The following is a 24,746-nucleotide window of genomic DNA, read 5'->3' as shown; positions in this document are numbered from 1 at the left end:
TCCATGACAGCACCACCTGAGAGAGGGTATCCGCCCACCAAGGACAGGAACCTACTGAATAAAAAGGCGGTACCTCTCCTCCGCATCAGTTTTTTGGTTCCTGTACCTGATGGGAGCCTCACCAGATGGTACCTCACGTACCTGGATTATGGACGGTGCGGCCTGGAGGCCATGGAAGCAGCAGATGGTCCCTGTTCCCAGCCCATCTGGCTGCTGCCCGGGTCTGCGTGTGGGGAGGAGGTGCTGCTTTTTTGGATTCCTCCCCGCGTGCGCCGGGGCCTGCGGCCGGGTCTGCGCCTCGCAAAGACGAACTGAGCGTGCCGGCTGGCAGGTCTTCCGGGCTGCGCACGTGGGGGTCGCGTCGCACCCTGTGACGGAGCGCGCCGGAAGTCCTCGCTGCGCACGCGCGGGGTGCTGACGCGCCCTATCACGGAGTGCGCCTTAAGCCGGGTCTGCGCATGCGCGGGTGGGAAGCTGTCATCCCGCTGCAAGCGCGCCGGGTGCCGCTGGGCTGCGCACGCGCAGAAGCGAGTGGATCTGCGGGTAGCGCGCCAGCTGGCTAAAATTAAAAAAAAAAAAAAAAAAAAAGAAGAGAGATTGAAATGAGCACGCTGCCGGAAGGGGAGGAGCCTAAAGGAGGTGGAGCCCTACTGCTTTTTAAGGATGGGGAGCAATCCGGATGGCGGTGTCTGCATCCCCGCCATGATGGATGAGGAGCCGCAGTCACCTGGGCAGCAGCTGTCACCGCCACAGGAAGTACAGCAGCAGCCACAGCCATCAAAGCAGCGCAAGCATCTCAAACAAATGGAACGAGAATCTTCCCATCGACAAAGTCACAGCAGTGGAGGGCGTACAAGTTCCGGCAAGACTGGTCAGAAAAGACTTCGTCAGTCCACCTCCGCCAGATGGGAGCCCTCATGTGAATGGCAACCACCGCCTCCGGTACCCTAGTCTGAACGGCAGTGTGGTGAGTGATCTTCGTGAAAGTCTCACCCTGAATAATGTGCTCTTCTCTCTCTCTTTTCCTCCTTCTTCTCCTTTCATTTCTTGGGGCAGGAGGCGAAGAAGTGTAGTGCTAAAAGTAAAAACAGGGAGTGTGCTTTATGCAAAATCGGTCTTCCCACCTCCTATGCCAAAAACCTTTGCTCGGACTGTATTCAGAAAACCATTGCAGAGGAGTCCCCCAGGTTTTCTTTAGAATTAAAGAATCTAATCCAGACAGAGGTCAGAGAGTCTTTAAGAGGCTTAACCTCACTCAAAAAGAAGAAGCGAAAACTAGTTTCTTCAGAATCAGAGGAATCAGTGGAGTCCCGTTTTACGAGAGAACTGCCTTCCTCCTCTAATCACTCCTCATCGTCATCGGAGTCTTCGGATGATGATGGGGGGGGGCAGACCTTGTTTTTCGGTTGATAATACTGAGAAACTAGTTAAAGCCGTCAGAGGGACTATGGGTATTACCGATACCAAGGTGCCCAGAACAATCCAGGATGTTATGTTCGGGGGCTTAGACCAAAGGAGGAGACGCTCATTCCCGGTCAATGACAGGATTAAATCTCTGATAGAAAGGGAATAGAAGAAACTGGAGAGGAAGGGTCAGCTGCCGTCATCCTCCAAGCGGAGGTACCCCTTTGAGGATGAGGATGAGGATGCGGCTAAATGGGACAAAACCCCTAAGATTGACGTGGCCATTTCAAAATCTTCAAAAAAATCCACTCTGCCCTTTGAGGATTTAGGAGCCTTAAAAGACCCACTGGATAAAAAAGCGGAGTCCTTCCTTAAACAAGCCTGGGAGTCGTCAGCAGGGGCCCTTAAACCGGCAGTAGCAGCCACCTGCACAGCTAGATCTATGATGATCTGGCTTCAACAATTGGAAGACCAGATCAGGGGGAATGTGTCCAGGGAGAAAATTCTATCAAACCTTCCTCTTGTGCAGGGAGCGGCTGCATTCCTGGCAGATGCATCGGCAGATTCAGTTAGGCTGGCTGCCCGGTCTGCAAATCTCTCTAATGCAGCCCGTAGGGCGCTATGGCTCAAGAGCTGGCCAGGGGATGTGCAGTCAAAGTCTAAACTGTGCTCAATCCCTTGTGAGGGGGACTTCTTGTTCGGCAAAGGTCTAGATGACATCCTAGATAAAGCCGCAGACAAAAAACATGGATTTCCCACGGTGTCTGGTTCCCGATTTAACAGTTCCTTTCGGAAGAGAAAATACTGCCGCAGTAAAGCTCCCAGAGACCAAGGTAACTGGAAAGACCGAAAGCCGTATAACAGAGGCTTCATGTTCGGGGGTCCCTCCTCCGAGAATAAGAAAGCCCCTAAGTGACAGTTCCCCCCAGGTGGGAGGAAGATTGTCCCACTTCCTGCCTGCCTGGAAGGAAATTTAGGGATAATCAGGAGGGGGCTCACATTGGAGTTCAAAAGCAGGCCCAAGAACACTGTCAAAATATCAGCCCCCAGAGGTTTAGCGGAACAGATAGCCTTACAGCCGGAAGTTCTCTCTCTGCTCATGAAAGGAGTTCTGGTGGAAACACCTGCACCCGAGCAAGGAAGAGGATTCTATTCGACTCTCTTCCTAATAAAGAAGCCGGACGGCTCCTTCAGGACCATTGCGAACTTAAAGAGGCTGAACGACCATTTAATCTACAGGCCGTTTAAGATGGAAACAATAAAATCGGCCATAAAGATGTTATTTCCGGACTGTTTTATGTGCGTCCTCAATCTGAAGGACGCCTACTACCACGTCCCGATTTTGCCAGATCATCAACAGTTTCTAAGAGTAGCTGTACAATTCGGCAGGCACGTAAGGCATTTTCAGTTCGCAGCTCTTCCCTTTGGCATTTCCATGGCGCCGAGAGTCTTCACAAAAATTATTCTGGAGGTCACGGCGCACTTGAGGGAAAGAGATATTCTGGTCATCCCTTATCTGGACGACTTCTTAGTAGTGGGCAGATCAAGTCAACTCTGTGCTCTAGCCCTGGCGGACGTCATGGCCAGTCTAAGGCGCCTAGGTTGGCTGTTAAATCTGGAGAAGTCAAGGCTGGAACCAAAGAGGGTTCAGTCTTTCCTGGGTCTCATTCTGGACTCAGAAAACCAAACCTGTCTTCTGCCAGAGGAAAAGAAGCTGAAGATCAGATCCCTAATATCTCAGGTTGTCAGCAATCCGACCATGACCCTGAGGAGTGCAATGTCTCTGTTGGGTACAATGACATCTTGCATCCCGGCGGTTCAGTGGGCCCAGCACCATTCCAGATGTCTTCAACAGGAGATTCTGGCAGCGGACAGGCGGCTCAAAGGTCGCCTGAATGGGAAAATATCTCTTCCAGATATCGTGATCAACTCCCTGGACTGGTGGACATCTCCGGTCAACCTATCTTTGGGGGTTCCTTGGACCTCCCAGGTGTCGGATACAATTACAACAGACGCAAGTGCGGAAGGTTGGGGAGCTTACCTAAGGGATCGTTCTGTACAAGGCCTCTGGTCGGACAGCGAGACAAGTCTCTCTTCCAACATGAAAGAGCTGTTGGCAGCCAGAAACGCTCTAAAAGAATTCAGTTCTGTTCTTCAGGGTCCTCACATCAGGATAATGTCAGACAACAGATCAACAGTCGCCTACATCAATCATCAGGGGAGTACCAGGTCTCTCCCTCTGATGTTAATAGCGGATCAGATCTTCAGGTTTGCCGAGAGTCGGCTGGTTACGCACTGCATATAAAAGGGGAAGAGAACATAAAGGCCTTTTTCTTGAGTCGTCACATCCTGAAACAAGGAGAGTGGGAGTTGAATCCAGCCGTTTTTCAGCAGATTGTGGATCGGTGGGGACAGCCCCAGATAGATCTATTTGCAAACAGACACAATCGGAAGACCGAAACCTTTTGCTCCCTGAATCCAAAAGAGGGGGCTTTTGCGGTGGACGCGCTGCAGATTCCGTGGGATTTCACTCTAGCTTATGCCTTTCCCCCTTTAGTACTGATCCCTACTATCCTGAGGAAGATCCGAGAGGAACGGGCGAGGGTTATATTGATCGCCCCGTTCTGGCCCAAGAGACCATGGTTCACTTGGATGAAGAGAATGTCCCAAGCAGATCCATGGGTTCTTCCGGACATCCCGGATCTCCTCAGACAGGGCCCAGTCTGTCATCCCCAAAGAGCGGGCCTGCATTTGACAGCTTGGATTTTGAGAGGTCGCTATTGACGCAAAGGGGGTTTTCTCTGGATCTTGTTACTACCCTTCTAGCAAGTAGAAAACCGATAACAACTAGAATCTATGGTAGAACCTGGGCTAAGTTCTTGTCTACCTCGGGTCAGTCCGCCAAAGGGAGGATTCCTATTGAGGCCATACTAGAATTCCTCCAGAAGGGGTTAAACATGGGACTAGCCACCAGTACTCTTAAGGTACAGGTATCAGCTCTGGGGGCACTATAATTATGACTTGGCAGCAAATAGATGGATCATTAGATTTATTAAAGCCTGTCATAGATCCAGACCTATTCCTGTTCCAAGAATGCCTCCTTGGGACCTTAATTTAGTTCTGGAAGCATTAACCAAACCTCCCTTCGAGCCCTTAGAGAAGGTTTCAGAAAAAATCTTAACTTTAAAGACTGCTCTACTGGTGGCCCTGACATCAGCTCGTAGAGTCAGTGACTTACACGCACTATCCGTTAACCATCCATTCACTCAAGTATGTATGGATAGAGTAATCTTAAGACCAGACCCGGCCTATCTTCCAAAGGTAGCCTCCAAGTTCCATAGGACGCAAGTAATCACTCTCCCTTCCTTCTATCCTAATCCTAGAGATTCTGAGGAACATAAGCTTCACACCTTAGATGTTAGGAGGGTGTTAGTCCAGTATTTGGAAGTGACAAAAGCCTGGAGAAAGAGTGACGCTTTATTTATATCCTTTCAGGGGGCTAGGAAAGGACTTAAGGTTACAAGGGGGACCATAGCTAGATGGGTCAGGGATACTATTAGCTTAGCCTACTATTCTAGCAATCTGCCGGTTCTTGAGAACCTGAAGGCCCATTCCATCAGAGCGGTAGCTGCTTCCTGGGCTGAGAAGGCGGATGTGCCCATCGACATCATATGTAAGGCGGCAACTTGGTCATCCCCCGCTACATTTTACAAACATTACCGTCTTGACCTTTCCTCTTCTACTGATCTGTCCTTTGGTAGAAGGGTGTTGCAAGCGGTGATCCCTCCCTCTGGTATTTGATCTCTATAAATCTCTCAGGTGGTGCTGTCATGGGAGAAGGGGAAAAGATCCTAGTTACTTACCGGTAACGGGATTTTACAGAGCCCATGACAGCACCCTATTAATTCCCTCCCCTTTATCACTGTGGTGTGCACTTTTTAAGGTGTTTAGTACAAATGTTGAGGTGGTGGTTATGTATTAACCTGTCTTCGGAGGCCCTCTCATGCTCTGAAACAAAACTGATGCGGAGGAGAGGTACCGCCTTTTTATTCAGTAGGTTCCTGTCCTTGGTGGGCGGATACCCTCTCTCAGGTGGTGCTGTCATGGGCTCTGTAAAATCCCGTTACCGGTAAGTAACTAGGATCTTTTTTATACATCCTAAAATCTTGTTTGCTTTTGCGGCAGCTGCTTGACATTGAGTACTGCTGCTCAGCTTACTTGTAACCAGAATGCCCAAGTCCTTCTCCTGTTCTGTTGTCCCGAGTATACTCCCATTTAATGTATATGTAGCAATAGGATTACTCTGTCCTAGGTGCATTACTCTACATTTATCTACATTGAACCTCATCTGCCAAGTGTTTGCCCATTCAGTCATCTTATCCAGATCGTTCTGCTATATCGTAATGTCAAGATCAGATTATGTAAAATATTAAAGTTTGGTGTCGTCAGCGAATACTGACACTTTACTTTCAATCCCATCCACAAGATCATTAATAAAAAGGTTAAAAAGAACCAGTCCTAGCACAGATCCCTGCGGCCCCCACTGCTGGCTATATCCCATTTAGAGAATGTACCATTTATGACGACTCTTTGTTTCCTATCATTTATCTAATTCCTTACTCATCTGCGCATAGTTCCCCCAAGTCCTTGCTTCTGTAGCTTCAGTATAAGGCTGCTATATGATACAGTATCAAATTCCTTTGCAAAGTCCAGATAAATCACATCCGCCGCATTTCCAACATCCAGATTTGCACTTACCTCCTCATAGAACCCCAACATGTTGGTTAAACATGACCTATCTTTCATGAATCTGTGCTTATTATGATATATTATATTATTCTCTGTGATGTAACTCTGCAGGTAATCTCTTATGATGCCCTCAAAAACTTTGCACACTACTGATGTCATACTTACTGTACAGTAGTTACCTGGATCCACCTTTTTACCTTTCTTAAATATCGGTACCACATTGGCTATCCTCCAATCCTGTGGCACTACACCTGTTACCAGAGAGTCTAAGCATATGAATACAGCAGTTTGTCAATTGCTGAGCTCAATTCCCTCAGTATCTGTGGATGAATGCCATCTGTGCTGGAGGATTTGTCAATGTTTAATTTGCTCAGACGCAGGCGTACTTCTTTTTGTGTTAAACTAGTTATATCAGGTGGTGAACTTTGATTTTTGCCCTGTTGAAAGATCCCTGGAACAGACGGTTTGTTGGTGAACATGGATGAAAAGTGCCTGTTTAATATCTCAGCCTTTTCTTTGTCCTCTATAATTATGTTATCGTCTTTTAAGGGGCCAGTATCATCTGTTTTTTTCTTTTTGGCATTGATGTATTTATAAAAATTTTTGGGATTTATTTTAAAGTCGCTGGCGAATTGTTTCTCTGTAGATAATTTTGCTAGCTTGATTTCTTTTTTACATTTCTTATTTAGGTCTTTATACTCTTGAAGAGCTATTTCTGTATTCTCAGCCTTCAAGATTTTGAATGCCCTTTGTTTTTGTCTTATTAAACTTAGTACTGTCTTATTTATCCATAATGGTTTCTTTTTATTCCTGGACATTTTATTACCAGAGGGTATAAATTCTCTACAGAATTCTAGTAGTATTTCCTTAAACATGCCCCATTTATGTTCGGTATCCCCAGTTGCCATGACGTGGTCCCAGTTTACCCTCTAGCCGATTAAGCTCTTCCCTTAATTTTTTGAAATCAGCTTTCCTAAAGATCCAGTTTTTTGCATTTCCCCTTTTGAATGTTTGATTAAAAATTACATTGAAACTTACCATATATGGTCACGGCTTCCCAAATGCTTCCTGACCTGTAGATCTGAAATTGTATCTGGTCTATTTGACAGCACCAGATCCAACAGATTACCTCCCCTGGTTGGTTCATCTACCAGCTGAGAGAGGTAATTGTCCTGAGCTGTGGATAAGAACTTGCGGCTTTTAGCACAACTGGAAGATTCTATGTCCCATTGAAAATCTGGATAGATAAAACCCCCCATAATAAGGACCCTATTATTATTTGCTGCATTTTTAATTTGTTGCAGCATTTCATCCTCTACCTGTTCAGCTATATTAGGGGCTTGTAACAAACTCCAATTATCAGCTTTCCATTATTGCCATCCCCATATACATTCACCCATACTGACTCTACATTGTTGTTGCTACTCCCAATGTCGTCATTGAGCACAGGTTTTAAGTTGGCTCTTCCGAAAATACACACCCTCCACCTTTTTTGTCTTTCCTGCCCTTTCTAAATGTAGTGTATCCCTCTGTTTTTCACCCAATCTTGGCTTTCATCCAGCCAGGTTTCTTTAATGCCCACCACGTAGTATTCTGTGACTGATATAAGAGTCTCCAGTTCATTCATTTTGGTTGCGAGACTTTTTGCATTTGCCAGCTGACATTTAATACCATCAGCACATTTATTACTCATACTCAGCTCTCTACTTTCCTTGCATACCCCCCCCTAAATCCTCATTAACCCCTACTGTCTCACTCTCTCTGTCTACTCTATCTATTCCCTTATTAGCAGGACGACTCTCCTTCCCCCCAGATCCTAGTTTAAAAGCTCCTCCATCCATCTGACCATTTTTTTCCCCCAGCATAGCTGCACCCTCCCCAGTGAGGTGCAGCCCGTCCTTACCGTAGAGCCTGTAACTGACAGCGAAGTCGGCCCAGTTATCCATGAACCCAGACTCTTCCTTCCTGAACCAATTTCTAAGCCACTTATTTATCTCCCTAAGCTTCCACTGTGTTTCTAGTGACGCTCATGACACCACCTTGGAGGTCCTAGCCTTCAGTTCTCTCCTAGTTCCCTCTAATCATTTTTAAGGACCTTTTACCTCCCTCTAACTTTGTCATTGGTACCGATGAGTACCATGACCGCTGGGTTTTCCCCACCCCCACCCAGCAATCTGTCTGTTCGATCCGCAATATGTTGAACCCGAACACCCAGCAGACAGCACATCTTCTACATTTTAAAAATTACAAAAAGGATAATGGGCCGATGCAAAAGTGTAGTGTCAGGGGGCAGAGACGCCGTCCCTCTTACCGCCGCGCTCCCCGCCCGGCGTCTTCTGGCGCTCCTGCTTCTGCTGCTGCCGGCGCGCACAGCTTCCTGGGCACTGTACTTAGGGCGCTCGCTCCCTCCCTCTTAAAGGGGCCGCGCGCGCCGTCCTAAGGAGTCCCCGGCCAATGGCCGGAGGACCTCTCATATAAAAGGCACCTCCTCCAAAATGGAGGTGCACGTGCAAGGTTGTAGCTTTGGGTGTTAAACTCTGCTTCAGCCCTCAGGTCCCACTGCCAGCCTGACTACCAGTCCAGTTCGCCAGCCTGACGTTCAGTCCGCCAGCCTGACTACCAGTCCAGTCCGCCAGCCTGACTACCAGTCCAGTCCTCCAGCCTGACTACTAGTTCTGTCCGCCAGCTTGACTATCCGTCCAGCCCGCCAGCCTGACTACCCTTCCAGTCCGCCAGCCTGACTACCAGTCCAGTCCGCCAGCCTGACTACCAGTCCAGTCCTCCAGCCTGACTACCAGTCCTGTCAGCCAGCTTGTCTACTCTCCAGCCCGACAGTCTGTCTACAGTCCAGTCCGCCAGTCTGTCTATGGGCCCTGCCCGCCTGCTTACCTGGAAGCACCTGCCTGTTACCTGCCGTGCCTACCAGCCAGCCTACCTGGAAGCTCCTGCTTGTTACCTGCCGTGCCTACCAGCCAGACTAACTGGAGGCTCCTGCTTGTTACCTGCCGTGTCTGCCAGTCCGTCTACCTGGATCACCCGTCAGCCTGCCTGCCGTGCTCATCTGCCGTACCGGTCATTCCCTGCCTTCTGACCCGTGGGAGTCACCTGCTCTCATACAAGGTCTGGCCCAGAGAAGCACCTGGTCCCTCTGCTCGGTCCTTCCCTGGTCACGGAGTCGATTGAGCCGCCGTACGACCTTGGTCAGTCCGAGTTGATACCTAGTTACGCCCCTCTGGTCCCTCGTTGCACCGCAGCACAGAGGTTCCACCACCCGGATCCGTAACAGTTTGCACGGGCCATGGAACCCGGTGGCCCCCAGGCCCCTTCGCTTGCTGACCTGTACCAGGAGGTTTCTCGTCAGAGATCCCAACAGGAAACCATCCTGACCTACCTGCGGTCTGTCAACTCTCGTCTGGACACGCTGTCTGTCCCACCTGTGCCCGCCTCGAGTCGAGCGACACCCGCTCCCGCAGCGCCGCTGCCTACCAATACCATGGCATCCAGTCTAGGACCCCAGCTTTCTGCGCCTCCTCATTTTGGAGGTGACCCCGTCTTATGTCGGGGCTTTCTGAACCAGTGCACGTGAACTTCTGGCACATCAGTTTCCCTCTGACCGGGCCAAGGTGGCGTTCATCATGTCTCACCTCACCGGGGAAGCATTGGCATGGCTAAACCCTCTATGGGAGAGAGGGGATTCCCTGGTGTCCCATCTTCCGGCTTTCCTCACTGCCTTCCGGAGGGTCTTCGATGAACTTGGACGAAGGATTTCTACTGCCTCCTCATTGCTCAGTCTCCGCCAAGGGAGTCTCACCGTGGGCCAGTATGCCATACGGTTCCGTACCCTTGCTTCTGAGCTTGCCTGGGACAACGAGACCCTGGTGTCTACCTTCTGGGAGGGTCTTTCCAGTTGAATTAAGGACGAGTTAGCCGGCCGGGACATTGCTACCACCCTGGATGACCTGGTGTCACTAGCTACCCGGATTGACATCCGTTTCCTAGAACGTGCTAAGGAGACTACCCGGGAGAGAAGATTTCCTCGTCTTGCTCCTGTTTTCCAGAAACCGGCTTCCCAACCAGCAACTCCCTGGGCACGCTCGCCCGAACCTATGCAGATCGACCAGACCAAGATGGTCAAGTCTTTCCAAGAAACACGCCGAGCCGAGGGGAGCTGTTTCTACTGTGTTAGTAAGGAGCACCTGATCCGTTCCTGTCCGGTGAAGCCGGGAAACTCCAGTGTCTAGGACCGCTCGGAGAGGTCGTCCTAGGCAAGAGTAAATCCTCTCCGTTCTTGACTTTGTCCGTTTCTATCTTCTGTGGAGAGAACCGCTTCTTTGAAACTGCACATCTGGATTCCGGAGCCGCTGGGAATCTCCTTTCCCAGTCCCTTGTAAAGAAGTATCAGATTCCTACCAAACTTCTGGCTGAACCATTGGCAGTCTCTTCCATGGATGGAAGACTCCTTCCGGTGACCATCTTGCTCGTCACAGAGCCCGTAACCCTGCAGGTGGGAATGCTGCACTCAGAGAGGATCTCCTTCCATGTGCTTTCCGGATTCTCTTACCCCCTTTTGCTAGGTCTACCCTGGTTAGAGAGACATGAACCCGTTCTGAATTGGCAATCCGGTGAGGTGCTCCGTTGGGGGCAGGATTGCCATGAGGCCTGCCTGGTTCCAGTTCGCCCGGCTCGACCTCCATCTACTCCCGCTAATTTACCTGGTCTACCGGCACCTTACTTGTCCTATGCTGATGTCTTCGACAAGGAGGAGGCAGAGGCACTGCCACCTCATAGGCCATATGATTGCCCTATCGACCTGGTACCCGGTGCCACTCCACCCTGTGGGCGTATTTACCCGTTGTCGTTGGCCGAAACCCGGGCCATGTCGGAGTACATCAAAGAAAATCTGGCTAGGGGAATCATCCGGAAATCTTCCTCCCTGGCTGGAGCCAGGTTCTTCTTTGTAAAAAAGAAAGACGGTTCACTACGCCCCTGTATCGATTATAGAGGACTCAACCCAATTACTATCAAAAACAAATACCCCCTGCCGCTCATCTCTGAGCTGTTTGACCGCCTTAAAGGCGCGAAGATCTTCACCAAGCTCGATCTTCGTGGGGCGTATAACTTGGTCCGGATCCTCCAAGGAGACGAGTGGAAGACGGCATTCAATACCCGGGACGGTCACTATTAATACCATGTGATGCCCTTCGGTCTCTGTAATGCTCCCGCTGTCTTCCAAGAATTAGTTAACGACATCTTCCGTGACCTCTTATATTCTTGCGTGGTGGTGTACCTGGACGACATCTTGGTCTTCTCTCCGGATCTTCCTACATACCGGAGGGATGTTCGTCAGGTCCTGCTTAGGCTCAGGCAGAATCACCTATATGCAAAATTTGAGAAATGCCTCTTCGAGCAGACCTCTCTTCCGTTCCTGGGCTGTATTTTCTCTAAGACAGGTCTACGGATGGACCCGAGAAGGTCTCTGCCGTCTTAAAGTGGCCCCATCCGGAGGGGTTGAAGGCGATTCAGCGATTCCTGGGCTTTGCCAACTATTACTGTCTCTTCATCCCACATTTCTCTTCCCGGACTGCTCCCATCTCTGCGCTCACCCGAAAGGGAGCAAATCCTAAGGAATGGCCTTCCTCTCCTTAAAACAAGCCTTCTCTTCTGCCCCTGTGCTGCACCGTCCGGATAGCAACAAACAGTTCTTTCTGGAGGTTGATGCTTCCTCTTCCGGAGCCGGAGCGGTGCTCACCCAGAATTCTCCATCCGGGAGAATGGTAACCTGCGGCTTCTTCTCCAAGCTCTTCTCCTCGTTTGAGCGCATCTACTCCATAGGAGACCGAGAACTGCTAGCCATCAAATTGGTGCTGGAGGAGTGGCGTTACCTGCTCGAGGGGACTCTGCACCCGGTGGTCATCTATACTGACCACAAAAACCTGGCATATCTACAGAATGCCCAAAGACTCAATCCGCGCCAGGCCCGGTGGTCTTTGTTCTTCGTCTGCTTCAACTTTACCCTACATTACCGCCCGGCGGACAAGAACGTTAAAGCCGACGCCTTGTCCCGATCCTTCCTGTCTTCCGATCAAGAGGAGGAGCCTATGCATATCATCGATCCCTCCAAAGTGAGGAATGTGGCCCCCTTGGACCTGTCTCGTCTCCCACCCGTTAAGACTTTTGTAGCGGTTCCGAATCGTAAGAAGGTTCTTCACTGGGGTCATTCATCCAAACTAGCCGGCCATGCTGGCCAGAAGAAGACCTTCCTGCTCATTACCCGGCATTACTGGTGGCCTACCCTGCGCCAGGATGTGGTAGACTTCATCACGGCCTGTTCGTCCTGTGCCCGCAACAAGGTTCCCAGACGTCTTCCAGCCGGCCGTCTCTTGCCTCTTCCCGTGCCTGCTGCCCTGTGGCAACACATTGCTATGGACTTTATTACTGATCTCCCTGTTTCTGTCGGTTGTACGGTCATTTGGGTGGTCGCTGACCGCTTTTCTAAAATGGCCCACTTCATCCCTCTGCCTGGTCTCCCGTCTGCATCTGTGCTGGCTAAGGACTTCATCCATCACATCTTTCGTCTCCACGGCCTACCCCTCCACATTGTGCCTGATCGAGGGGTCCAGTTCACTTTGCGCTTCTGGAGATCTACGTGTAAGCTGCTGGATGTCACCCTGGATTTCTCCTCTGCTTACCATCCGCAGTCCAATGGCCAAGTGGAACGTTTCAACCAGATCCTTACCAGCTTCCCACGGCACTTCGGCAACGCTCACCATACCGATTGGGTGGAGCTCCTACCATGGGCCGAGTTCTCCTATAACAACCATGAGAGCGAATCTTCTTCCAAGTCCCCGTTCTTTGTGGTCTACAGTCAACATCCCCAGATTCCGTTTCCCGTTTCCGCTTCAGTGGACAACCCTGCCGCGGAGTCTCTGGTCAGCGAATTTTCCACTATTTTGGAGGACACTAGATCCACACTTCTTCAATCCTCCGAGCGGATGAAGAAACATGCTGATAAGAGACGTCTGGATCCGCCTCAATTCCGTCCGGGAGACAAGGTTTGGCTCTCCTCCAAACATGTTCGTCTCAAAATACCCTCCTATAAGTTGGGTCCACGGTTCATCGGTCCATTTGAAGTCCTCAAGCGAATCAAGCCAGTAGCCTACAAGTTAAAACTCCCGGCCACCTTACGGATTCCCAACTCCTTCCACGTATCTCTCCTCAAACCAGTTGTGCTTAATTCTTTTTCCGACAATCCAGGTACCTCCCCAGCTCCGGTCTCCGCTGAGGATGTCTATGAGGTAGAGAGCATTCTGGCAACCAAGAGGGTAAGAGGAAAAACCTTTTTTTCTGGTGGATTGGAAGGGGTTTGGCCCAGAGGAGAGAACTTGGGAACCCAGGGAGAACATCCACGCCCCTCTTCTCCTTAAAAAAATTCTTTCAGGCCTAAAAAAGAGGGGGCTTAAAGGGGGGGTACTGTAGTATCGGCGTTTCTGCCCTCTGACAGGCAGAGACGCCGTCCCTCTTATCGCCGCGCTGCCCGCCCGGCGTCCTCCGGCGCTCCTGCTGCTGTCGGTGCGCGCAGCTTCCCGGGCACTGTACTTAGGGGGCGCGTGCGTGCTCCCTCCCTCTTAAAGGGGCCGCGCGCGCCGTCCTAAGGAGTCCCCGGCCAATGGCCGGAGGACCTCTCATATAAAAGGCACCTCCTCTAAAATGGAGGTGCCCGTGCAAGGTTGTAGCTTTGTGTGTTAAACTCTGCTTCAGCCCTCACGTCCCGCTGCCAGCCTGACTACCAGTCCAGTCCGCCAGCCTGACTACTAGTTCTGTCCGCCAGCCTGACTACCCGTCCAGTCCGCCAGCCTGACTACCCGTCCCGTCCGCCAGCCTGACTATCAGTCCAGTCCGCCAGCCTGACTACCAGTCCTGTCCGCCAGCCTGACTACCAGTCCTGTCCGCCAGCCTGACTACCAGTCCTGTCCGCCAGCTTGTCTATTCTCCAGCCCGACAGTCTGTCTACAGTCCAGTCCGCCAGTCTGTCTATGGGCCCTGCCCGCCTGCTTACCTGGAAGCACCTGCCTGTTACCTGCCGTGCCTACCTGCCAGTCTACCTGGAGGCTCCTGCTTGTTACCTGCCGTGCCTACCAGCCAGCCTACCTGGAGGCTCCTGCTTGTTACCTGCCGTGTCTGCCACCCGGATCACCCGTCAGCCTGCCTGCCGTGCTCATCTGCCGTACCGGTCATTCCCTGCCTTCTGACCCATGGGAGTCACCTGCTCTCATACAAGGTCTGGCCCAGAGTAGCACCTGGTCCCTCTGCTCGGTCCTTCCCTGGTCACGGAGTCAATTGAGCTGCCATACGACCTTGGTCAGTCCGAGTTGATACCTAGTTACGCCCCTCTGGTCCCTCCTTGCACCACAGCACAGATGTTCCACCACCCGGATCCGTAACAAAAAGTTTGGGAACACTTGAAGATTTGTGTGCTCAAATAACGTTGATCAAGGTTTCAGACCTTAATTAACCTGTTAGGGTTATGGCTTGTTCACTATAATCGTTAGGAAAGGCCAGGTGATGCAAATTTCCCAGCTTAATAAAAATCCAGCCTCCTCTAACTTTGTGCCAAAAAGCAGCAGCCATGGGTTCTTCTAAGCAGCTGCCTAGCACTCTGAAAATGGTGGAGGTCCACAAAGAAGCAGCAGTTGCACTTTCCTCAGTTTGAAATGTAATTAAGCAATGGCTGTTAGCAGGAACATCAGAGGTCAAGATAAGGTCTGGAACACCGAGCAAAATTTCAGTGAGATCTGCTTGTTGATTGCTAGATAGGCAAATCAGAATTTCCCCTTGACTGCAAAAAACCTTCAGAATGATTTAGCAGACTCTGGAGTTGTGGTACATTGTTCTATTGTTCAGAGACACCTGCTCAAATATGACCTTCATGGAAGAGTTATCAGAAAAAAAACACTCCTGTGTCCTCACTATAAAATTCAGTGTCAGACATATGCAAAAACATCTAAACAAGCCTGATGCATTTTGGAAACAAGTCCTGTGGACCAATGAGGTTAAAATAGAACCCTTTGGCCACAATGATCAAAGGTATGTGTGGAGAAAAAAGGGCACAGAATTTCAGGAAAAGAACATCTCGCCAACCATTAAGCATGGGGTGGATCAATCATGCTTTGTGGTTGTGTTGCAGCCAATGGCACTGCGAACATTTCATGGGTAGAGGGAAGACTGGATTCAATGTAATTTCAACCAATTCTTGATGCAAACATACCACCATCTGTAAAAAAGCTGAAGTTGGCTTCTACAAAAGGATAATGATCCTAATCACAAGTCAAAATCACGATAGACTTCCTCAAAAGGCGCAAGCTAAAGGTTTTACAATAGCCCTCACAGTCCACTGATCTGAACATCATTGAAAATCTGTGGCTAGACCTCAGAATAGCAATGCATGCAAGACGACCCAGGAATCTCACAGAACTGGAGGAATTTTCCAAGGAAGAATGAATGAAAACATATCAAACAAGAATTGAAAGACTCTTGTCTGACTAAAAAAAGCGTTTACAAGCTGTGACACTTGGATATGTGTCATCTTTAACTTTAGGCCTTTTAGAGATCATTTCATCTTCAACTTGCTTTAACTGTTCACAACAACAGTAATTTTGACCAGGGGTGCCCAAACTTTTACATGCCACTGTAAGTAGAAAACCACCTCACCAAAGCTCTAGGTGTGTAGAAGCACAGATTCCATGAGACAGAATGTGGAGGTAAATGAGGAAAGAAGCTTCCAGCTTCATAAAAATTGCAAAATTTTATTGAAAAAAATATTTTAAAAGATTCCATGCCATGATAGGACGAGCAACACGTTGTGAATGCAAACTGCATTCTTAGCCAAAGCTAGCTATGACTAAGGATGCAGCTTGATTTTCAAAAGGTGTTGCTCATCTAATCATAACATGGAATCTTTTAAAATATTTTTTTGACGAAGGCGCTTGCCAAAACGCGCGTCGGGGTGGACGCAGCCTGGGATTGGGAACCTTGTTGATTGATTGTAAGTATCCTATAATTACGATACATTCCAATTATGTGGTCTATTGGTTAAGGAACATTCCTTGTGCACATTTTGCCTTGGAGTGTACCTCAATATAATGATTTTTTGACTACTATTTTTGCTAATATATTTTTTGTTATATTTGGCCGTCACATAGCCTTCCCTCCCCCCTCTATATACATGTTGCAATTTTGCACATTTTGGGAGAGAGAGATATATATTGCAATTTTGCACATTTTGGGAGTGAGATATATATATATATATATATATGCACTGGCACATTATATATTGTTATATTCTATTTACCTTCCATGCGATTTTATTGTGGTTATACCACCGATATGCCAATATACACATGTATATAATATATATTATATTCTATTGTATGTGACGGTCATATGTATATGTGTATCTATATAACTTGCTGTCTATTGATTAGATTTTCTATTTATTAATTGGCTGTTCCCACCATGAATTTTTTCATACATAACCCGGACATGCGCCCCTGTTTTTAGATGTTTTTAATGTTTTGTAATTATTGATATTGTTTGCTATCCATTTTTGTCACCTGTAATAAATAAAATATATATTTTTCCACTGCACCTGATGTTTGGGACTTTATGGTCGGACTTTTTCTTTCTCTCTTACTCATTTACCTCCATATGTGGTCCCATGGAATCTGTGCTTCTACACACCTAGAGCTTTGGTGAGCTGGTTTTCTACTTACAGTGGTATGTAAAAGTTTGGGCTCCCCTCGTCAAAATTACTGTTATTGTGAACAGTCCCAAGTACAGGAAAACTTTTTCCATTTTCAACTACAGAACCGGTCGGGAAACACTGCACTTTTTTTACATCTTATCTATGACCTACTACGATATAACATTTTTTAATCAACATAAATGTTAAATATAACTTTATTTGATTACTATTATTTTTCAATTGTTCCAGTATATAATGTGATGATCAGGCTGATTAATGCGCCTCCGTTTTAATTTCCTGTCCCCTAATAATATGCTAATGTTGCCTAAAAATGTATCTGGTTTCTTATTTTCAGCATGCAAATTCTGTTTTTATGTTGTTGATATGCATGGCTGCAGTTTTTTGATTGTATTGATATAATAATGCCTGCTGAAATAACTAGTGCCACCATTGAAAAACTGTTCAAAAAGGTGAATTTTCAAATCATTTCAACAATCTTATTTGGAAAGCTGGGGTTAGAGCCTTAATGGAATTTTTTTTTTACTTGTATGCTGAAGATGAGAACTATTCTTTAATTACAATGTTATGGTGAAGGCTGAGGTTTCCAAGGGGTGAATAATTGTGATAGGTTTATATACAAATTACGATGGGAAGAGATGTAGCACTACCTGTGGTTGTAATGAGTTGGCAAGATGTCAGTGTCTAAGATTAAAATGTTTGATCGGGCCATTGCTACATATGGAGGGCTGCTTTGCCAGACAAGCCAACTAGGTAATTTCTTATTTTTCTTGTGTAATTTGCTCTAGAATGATACAATCTGATTAAACGTTTGCTTTTTAGTTCCCTGCTTCCTTTCTTATATACTTATACCTGACTGTTTGATATTGATGATTGCTGGATTGTTAGAAGTCCCAGCAGAAGATCTAGTGGAATCTATTCCGTTTCATCCCCTGTAAATGGAGTTATCGTCTGCATTTGTAAAGCGCTTTTCATTCATATGCTATGAACCATGAAATAAACCATCACACCATTTAGTGTGCCCAGTCCACATTCATGAATGCCTAGCCAAATGAGTCCTAGCCAAATCAACCTCTCGGAAACATCCTACGGTATATGAAGATGAGTTTTTCTAAATTAACACATTTCTTGTAAAAAAAAAAAGAAAAAAAAAAGCCATCTGAATGAGCATTAAAGGGGTATTCCCATCTCCAAGATCCTATCCCAATATATAATAGGTGTAGTAATAATAATAATAATATTAGCAAATACTTCCAGTTAGAAATTTGGTATAGTTTTTCTGATTCGCTATGTCTCTTTCCTCATGTGCAGACATTGCAGGACCTTAGGTATCTGTGGTTATGACCACTAGCAACTAGCTGTCACTGTATCAGTTGTCGTAACCATGGATACCTAAGGTCCTGCAATGCCTGCACACGAGGAAAGAAACATAGCAAATCACAAAAACTATACTAAATTTCTAACTGGAGGTATTTGCTATTATTATTATTATTATTTTTATTATTACATCTACTACATTTTGGAATAGGATCTTGGAGATGGGAATACTCCTTTAATGTGGACGGTCACTTGACCCTCATTCAGGCTTCAGTTTTTTGACTTAGGAGAAAAATGGACCAAGTTTCATCAGTGATTTTCATCAGATTTTAATCAGAGTTTGGTCAGAGTTTCAGAAGTTTTTTCACTGATGAGAAAAAAAATGTTCCTCCATCTTCTCCTATCTATTAGGCTTTCTTCACATGTCAGTATTTTTGATCAGTATTTCATCCTTATTTGTATGTCAAAAACAGGAGTGTCTCCAAAACACAGAGCCTGTTTCAGTCTTTCAATTGTAGTTTGTTTCTGTAAGTTCCACTCCTGGTTTTGGCTTACAAACACTGATGCAGAATACGGTCGTGTGAATGAGGCCTTAGTGGGATTGCGTCCGAATACTGCCCAATTTTTTCACTGACTCATAGACTTTCATTGCCGAGTTTGATCCAGCATTTGGATAAATATTAGTCATGTCCCAAAATTTTGCACAGACCCCTCGTTCCGCAAAAAATCACTGACATGTGAACAGCCCCACAGACTATCACAGGCACAAGTGTTATCCGTGAAAAACACGGTTGTCCGTGAAAAACACGAATAGCACTGGTATGTGAAAAAGCGACGTGTGAATGAGCCCTAAGCACCTCCTGGCCCTTGTTCAAAGGTTGTGATGATTCCAGTAGCAACCTGCTTCTTGCATTTCTTATCCCTTTTATATACCCCTCAAAACTAAAATATATATTTTTTATTTATCACAGTATGATGTAAAGAATCATCGTGTCTTCCTGAGGCGAACTAAGTATGACACATTGCGGAAAGAAGACTTCTACGTTGGAAATAAAATAAATGTCTTTTCCCGTCAACTTCACCTAGTCGACTATGGAGACCAATACACCGCCCGTAAAGTTGGCAGTAAAAAGGAGAAGTAAGTGTTACCCATTAATTCTACCAGTGCCGGCTGTACTTTTCTCATGTTTCTTGTAAATAAAGATAGTCTTAATATTTTCATTTTCAGCCACTGTGTTCATATACGGCATCAGAAGATAAAATCGGCTTACTGTTAAATCCTTTTTTGTTTGTCACATTCCTAACAAGTTGGGTCAGTCGGCTATGTCTCTTGCAGAGATGCATTTTTAATAAAACTGTGTGGCTCCTGCATATATTAAACAGGCGATCCCAGGATCCCAGGTCGCTATTCCATCTGGGTGATTATACTTTTTATCCAAGCTTACCATTTTATGCAGCCATACATCCCATTTCCCTATGTAAACATCTGACTTTTCAGTTTATTTTCATTGCAGTCTTTCTGTGTGTGTGTGTATGTATGTGTATATATATATATATATATATATATATATATATATATATATATATATATACAGGGTAGTCCAAAAGTAGGTGGACAGAAAGTGTAATAAGGTTGTGAAGGGGGAGATTTATCAAACATGGTATAGAGTGAAACTGGCTCAGTTGCCATTAGCAACCAATCAGATTCCACTTTTCATTCCTCACAGACTCTTTGGAAAATGAAAGGTGGAATCTGATTGGTTGCTAAGGGCAACTGAGACAGTTTCACAGATCTAGTTTTCACAGATAGATCTCCCCCAAATCTGTTTTCTTTTCAGATAATTCAGATAACACATAATGGCAAATAATTTAAATACAGATCAAAGAAAATGGATTTTAACAGAGTATTGGAAATCTCAAAATGCTGAAACCGTTAGAGCAAATTGGGTTGAAACATTTGGTACTCAAGCCCCAAAGAGACAAACCATTTACCGCATTTGTGACAAATTCAATGACACTGGCTCAATCCTTAATGCTCCAAAAACTGGTCGGCCCAAAACAGTCAGTACAGAAGATAATAAACAACTTGTTGCTGAAACATTTGTTCAGAGTCCAAAAAAGTCCACCAGAAGAGCCTCTGTGGAATTGGGAATTTCACGAGCTTCTATCATGCGAATCCTGAAATCTATTGGGAGGAAAGCTTATCATCCATGTCTAATTCATGGTTTATTGGAGGATGATCCAGACAGGCGGCTGCAATTTAGTGAGATTATGCTTAACGAAATTGAGGAAAATCCAGTAATTTTAGATAACATTATGTGGCGTGATGAAGCTTCTTTCAAATTATCCGGCCATATTAACAGACATAATTGTATTTACTGGTATAATGAGAACATGCATTTAACATTAGAGCAACAACTAAATGAGCCTGGTGTCAATGTTTGGGGTGGTATTTCAAGTATTGGTGTTTTAGGATCAATATTTTTTGATGGAACAGTCACAGGAGATACCGTATTTTTCGGACTATAAAACACACCGGACCATAAGACGCACCTAGGTTTTTAGAGGAGGAAAATAAAAAAATAAAAATTTAAGCAAAAAATGTGGTCATGATGCACTTTTAAGGGGGAGGGGGTCTTCTGCTGACACTGGTATAGGGGTAATGTCCCCCAGTTCTGACAATATTCCCCATCCTGGTATATATGCCGCCCCCCTTCCTTTTTATATGTGGTCCCCATCGCCATCCTGGTATGCCTGGCATCCTTATCCTGGTATGCATGGCACCCCTCATACCTATCCTGATATGCATGGCACCCATCATCCCTGTCCTGGTATGCATGGCACCCCTCATCCCTGTCCTGGTATGCATGGCACCCCTCATCCCTGTCCTGGTATGCATGGCACCCCTCATCCCTGTCCTGGTATGCATGGCACCCCTCATCCCTGTCCTGGTATGCATGGCACCCCTAATCCCTATCCTGGTATGCATGGCACCCCTAATCCCTATCCTGGTATGCATGGCACCCTAATCCCTGTCCTGGTATGCATGGCACCCCTAATCCCTGTCCTGGTATGCATGGCACCCCTCATCCCTGTCCTGGTATGCAGGCACCCCTACTCCCTATCCTGCTATGCATGGCACCCCTCATCCCTGTCCTGGTATGCATGGCACCCCTAATCCCTATCCTGGTATGCATGGCACCCCTAATCCCTGTCCTGGTATGCAGGCACCCCTAATCCCTGTCCTGGTAGGCATGGCACCCCTCATCCCTGTCCTGGTATGCAGGCACCCCTAATCCCTATCCTGATATGCATGGCACCCCTAATCCCTGTCCTCGTATGCATGGCACCCCTCATCCCTGTCCTGGTATGCATGGCACCCCTAACCCCTGTCCTGGTATGCATGGCACCCCTCATCCCTGTCCTGGTATGCAGGCACCCCTAATCCCTATCCTGGTATGCAAGGCACCCATCATCCCTATCCTGGTATGCATGGCACCCCTCATCCCTGTCCTGGTATGCAGGCACCCCTAATCCCTGTCCTGGTATGCATGGCACCCCTCATCCATGTCCTGTTATGCAGGCACCCCTAATCCCTATCCTGATATGCATGGCACCCCTCATACCTATCCTGATATGCATGGCACCCCTAATCCCTGTCCTGGTATGCATGGCACCCCTCATCCCTGTCCTGATATGCATGGCACCCCTAACCCCTGTCCTGGTATGCATGGCACCCCTAACCCCTGTCCTGGTATGCAGGCACCCCTAATCCCGATCCTGGTATGCAAGGCACCCATCATCCCTATCCTGGTATGCATGGCACCCCTCATCCCTGTCCTGGTATGCATGGCACCTGTCCTGGTATGCATGGCACCCCTAATCCCTGTCTTGGTATGCATGGCACCCCTAATCCCTGTCCTGGTATGCATGGCACCCCTCATCCCTGTCCTGGTATGCATGGCACCCCTAATCCCTGTCCTGGTATGCATGGCACCCCTCATCCCTGTCCTGGTATGCATGGCACCCCTAATCCCTATCCTGGTATGCATGGCACCCCTCATCCCTGTCCTGGTATGCAGGCACCCCAAATCCCTATCCTGGTATGCATGGCACTCCTCATACCTATCCTGATATGCATGGCACCCCTAATCCCTGTCCTGGTATGCATGGCACCCCTAATCCCTGTCCTGGTATGCATGGCACCCCTCATCCCTGTCCTGGTATGCAGGCACCCTTAATCCCTATCCTGGTATGCATGACACCCATCATCCCTATTCTGGTATGCATGGAATCCCTCATCCCTGTCCTGGTATGCATGGCACCCCTCATCCCTGTCCTGGTATGCTTGGTACCCATAATCCCTGTCCTGGTATGCATGGCACCCCTAATCCCTGTCCTGGTATGCATGGCACCCCTAATCCCTATCCTGGTATGCATGGCACCCCTAATCCCTGTCCTGGTATGCATGGCACCCCTAATCCCTTTCCTGGTATGCATGGCACCCCTAATCCCTGTCCTGGTATGCATGGCACCCCTAATCCCTGTCCTGGTATGCATGGTCCCCCTAATCCCCATCAGGCTGCACATTAAAAAAAAATAAACACTCCTACTCACCTTTCTTCTCTCCTCCAGAGCTGCGTCCGGTCTGCCTGCACTGATCTCTCCATGTGAGCCGCGCATGACGTCACTGCCATGCGCAGCACAAGGAGAGATCAGCTGCCGGAAGTCACTGCTCCCCACGCCGGCTCTATGTGCGCAGGGAGCAGTGACTTCACTCTCCTCCATATCTGGCACACAGCGGAGCCGCGCTGCGGCTGCTGCCGGCTATCTCCTGTGCCCGCTCATTAAAGGGCATGAATATTCACCCCCTCCCCACACCCATGGGCGTGGAGAAAGGTTGAATATTCATGCCCTTTAACAGCGGGCACAGGAGATAGCCAGCAGCAGCAGGAGCCGCAGCGCGGCTACACTGTATACCGCTATTAAGGAGCATGAATATTCAGTGCTGAATATTAATTTTCTTTAGCAGCGGGGACAGTGTAGGCTGCAGTAGGCGGCTGCTACCTCCTGTGCCCCGCTCCTCCACCGATACCGCTCCCCCCACACCACACATAAATATACACCCCCCCAACATTCGGACTATGAGACGCACCCCCCATTTTACTCCAAAATTGGAGGAAAAAAGTGCGTCTTATGGTCCGAAAAATACGGTAAGTATCTCGAAAGTCTAATGAATCAAGTTGTTCCCCAGTTACAGCAGCAGCCTAATTCAAATGTTATTATTTTCTGTCCACCTACTTTTGGACCACCCTGTATGTGTATATATATATATACAAATACACAAAAAGACTGCAATATATATATATTACAGTACTGACCAAAAGTTTGGACACACCTTCTCATTTAAAGATTTTTCTGTATTTTCATGACTATGAAAATTGTACATTCTCACTGAAGGCATCAAAACTATGAATTAACACATGTGGAATTATATACTTTACAAAAAAGTGTGAAACAACTGAAAATATGTCTTATATTCTAGGTTCTTCAAAGTAGCCACCTTTTGCTTTGATGACTGCTTTGCACACTCTTGGCATTCTCTTGATGAGCTTCAAGAGGTAGTCACAGGAAATGGTCTTCCAACAATCTTGAAGGAGTTCCCAGAGATGCTTAGCACTTGTTGGCCCTTTTGCCTTCACTCTGCGGTCCAGCTCACCCCAAACCATCTTGATTGGGTTCAGGTCTGGTGACTGTGAAGGCCAGGTCATCTGGCGTAGCACCCCATCACTCTCCTTCTTGGTCAAATAGCCCTTACACAGCCTGGAGGTGTGTTTGGGGTCATTGTCCTGTTTAAAAATAAATGATGGTCCAACTAAATGCAAACCGGATGGAATAGCATGCCGCTGTAAGATGCTGTGGTAGCCATGCTGGTTCAGTATGCCTTCAATTTTGAATAAATCCCCAACAGTGTCACCAGCAAAGCACCCCCACACCATCACACCACCTCCTCCATGCTTCACGGTGAGAACCAGGCATGTAGAGTCCATCCGTTCACCTTTTCTGCGTCGCACAAAGACACGGTGGTTGGAACCAAAGATCTCAAATTTGGACTCATCAGACCAAAGCACAGATTTCCACTGGTCTAATGTCCATTCCTTGTGTTCTTTAGCCCAAACAAGTCTCTTCTGCTTGTTGCCTGTCCTTAGCAGTGGTTTCCTAGCAGCTATTTTACCATGAAGGCCTGCTGCACAAAGTCTCCTCTTAACAGTTGTTGTAGAGATGTGTCTGCTAGAACTCTGTGTGGCATTGACCTGGTCTCTAATCTGGTCTATATATATACTTTTTATTGTGTCTTTTTTCTTTTTTTGCCACAGATTGGTATGTATAATGTTTTTAAATAATAGCTACAGGATTATAATTTTTATGCATGGTTTACGTACAGTGGGGAAAAAAAGTATTTAGTCAGCCACCGATTGTGCAAGTTCTCCCACTTAAAAAGATGAGAGAGGCCTGT

The 24,746-nt window shown here is 47.3% G+C and overlaps 1 protein-coding gene across 1 annotated transcript in view; it reads left to right on the top strand.

Moving 5' to 3' along the window:
* The window catches only part of NME7 (NME/NM23 family member 7), a 237,401-nt gene that overhangs the window by 74,359 nt on the left and 138,296 nt on the right, over positions 1–24,746 (top strand). The window contains exon 3 of the mRNA XM_073667225.1: positions 19,201–19,367. Coding sequence (XP_073523326.1) covers positions 19,201–19,367 — 167 coding nt within the window. The remainder of the gene's footprint in view (positions 1–19,200; positions 19,368–24,746) is intronic.

Source organism: Phyllobates terribilis, unplaced genomic scaffold (assembly GCF_046119375.1).
Source record: "Phyllobates terribilis strain yellow unplaced genomic scaffold, ASM4611937v1 Scaffold_2__4_contigs__length_985480577, whole genome shotgun sequence".
NCBI lineage: Eukaryota > Metazoa > Chordata > Amphibia > Anura > Dendrobatidae > Phyllobates > Phyllobates terribilis.
The sequence above is the reverse complement of the archived record's forward strand: the minus strand, read 5'-3'. Positions and strand labels throughout refer to the sequence as shown.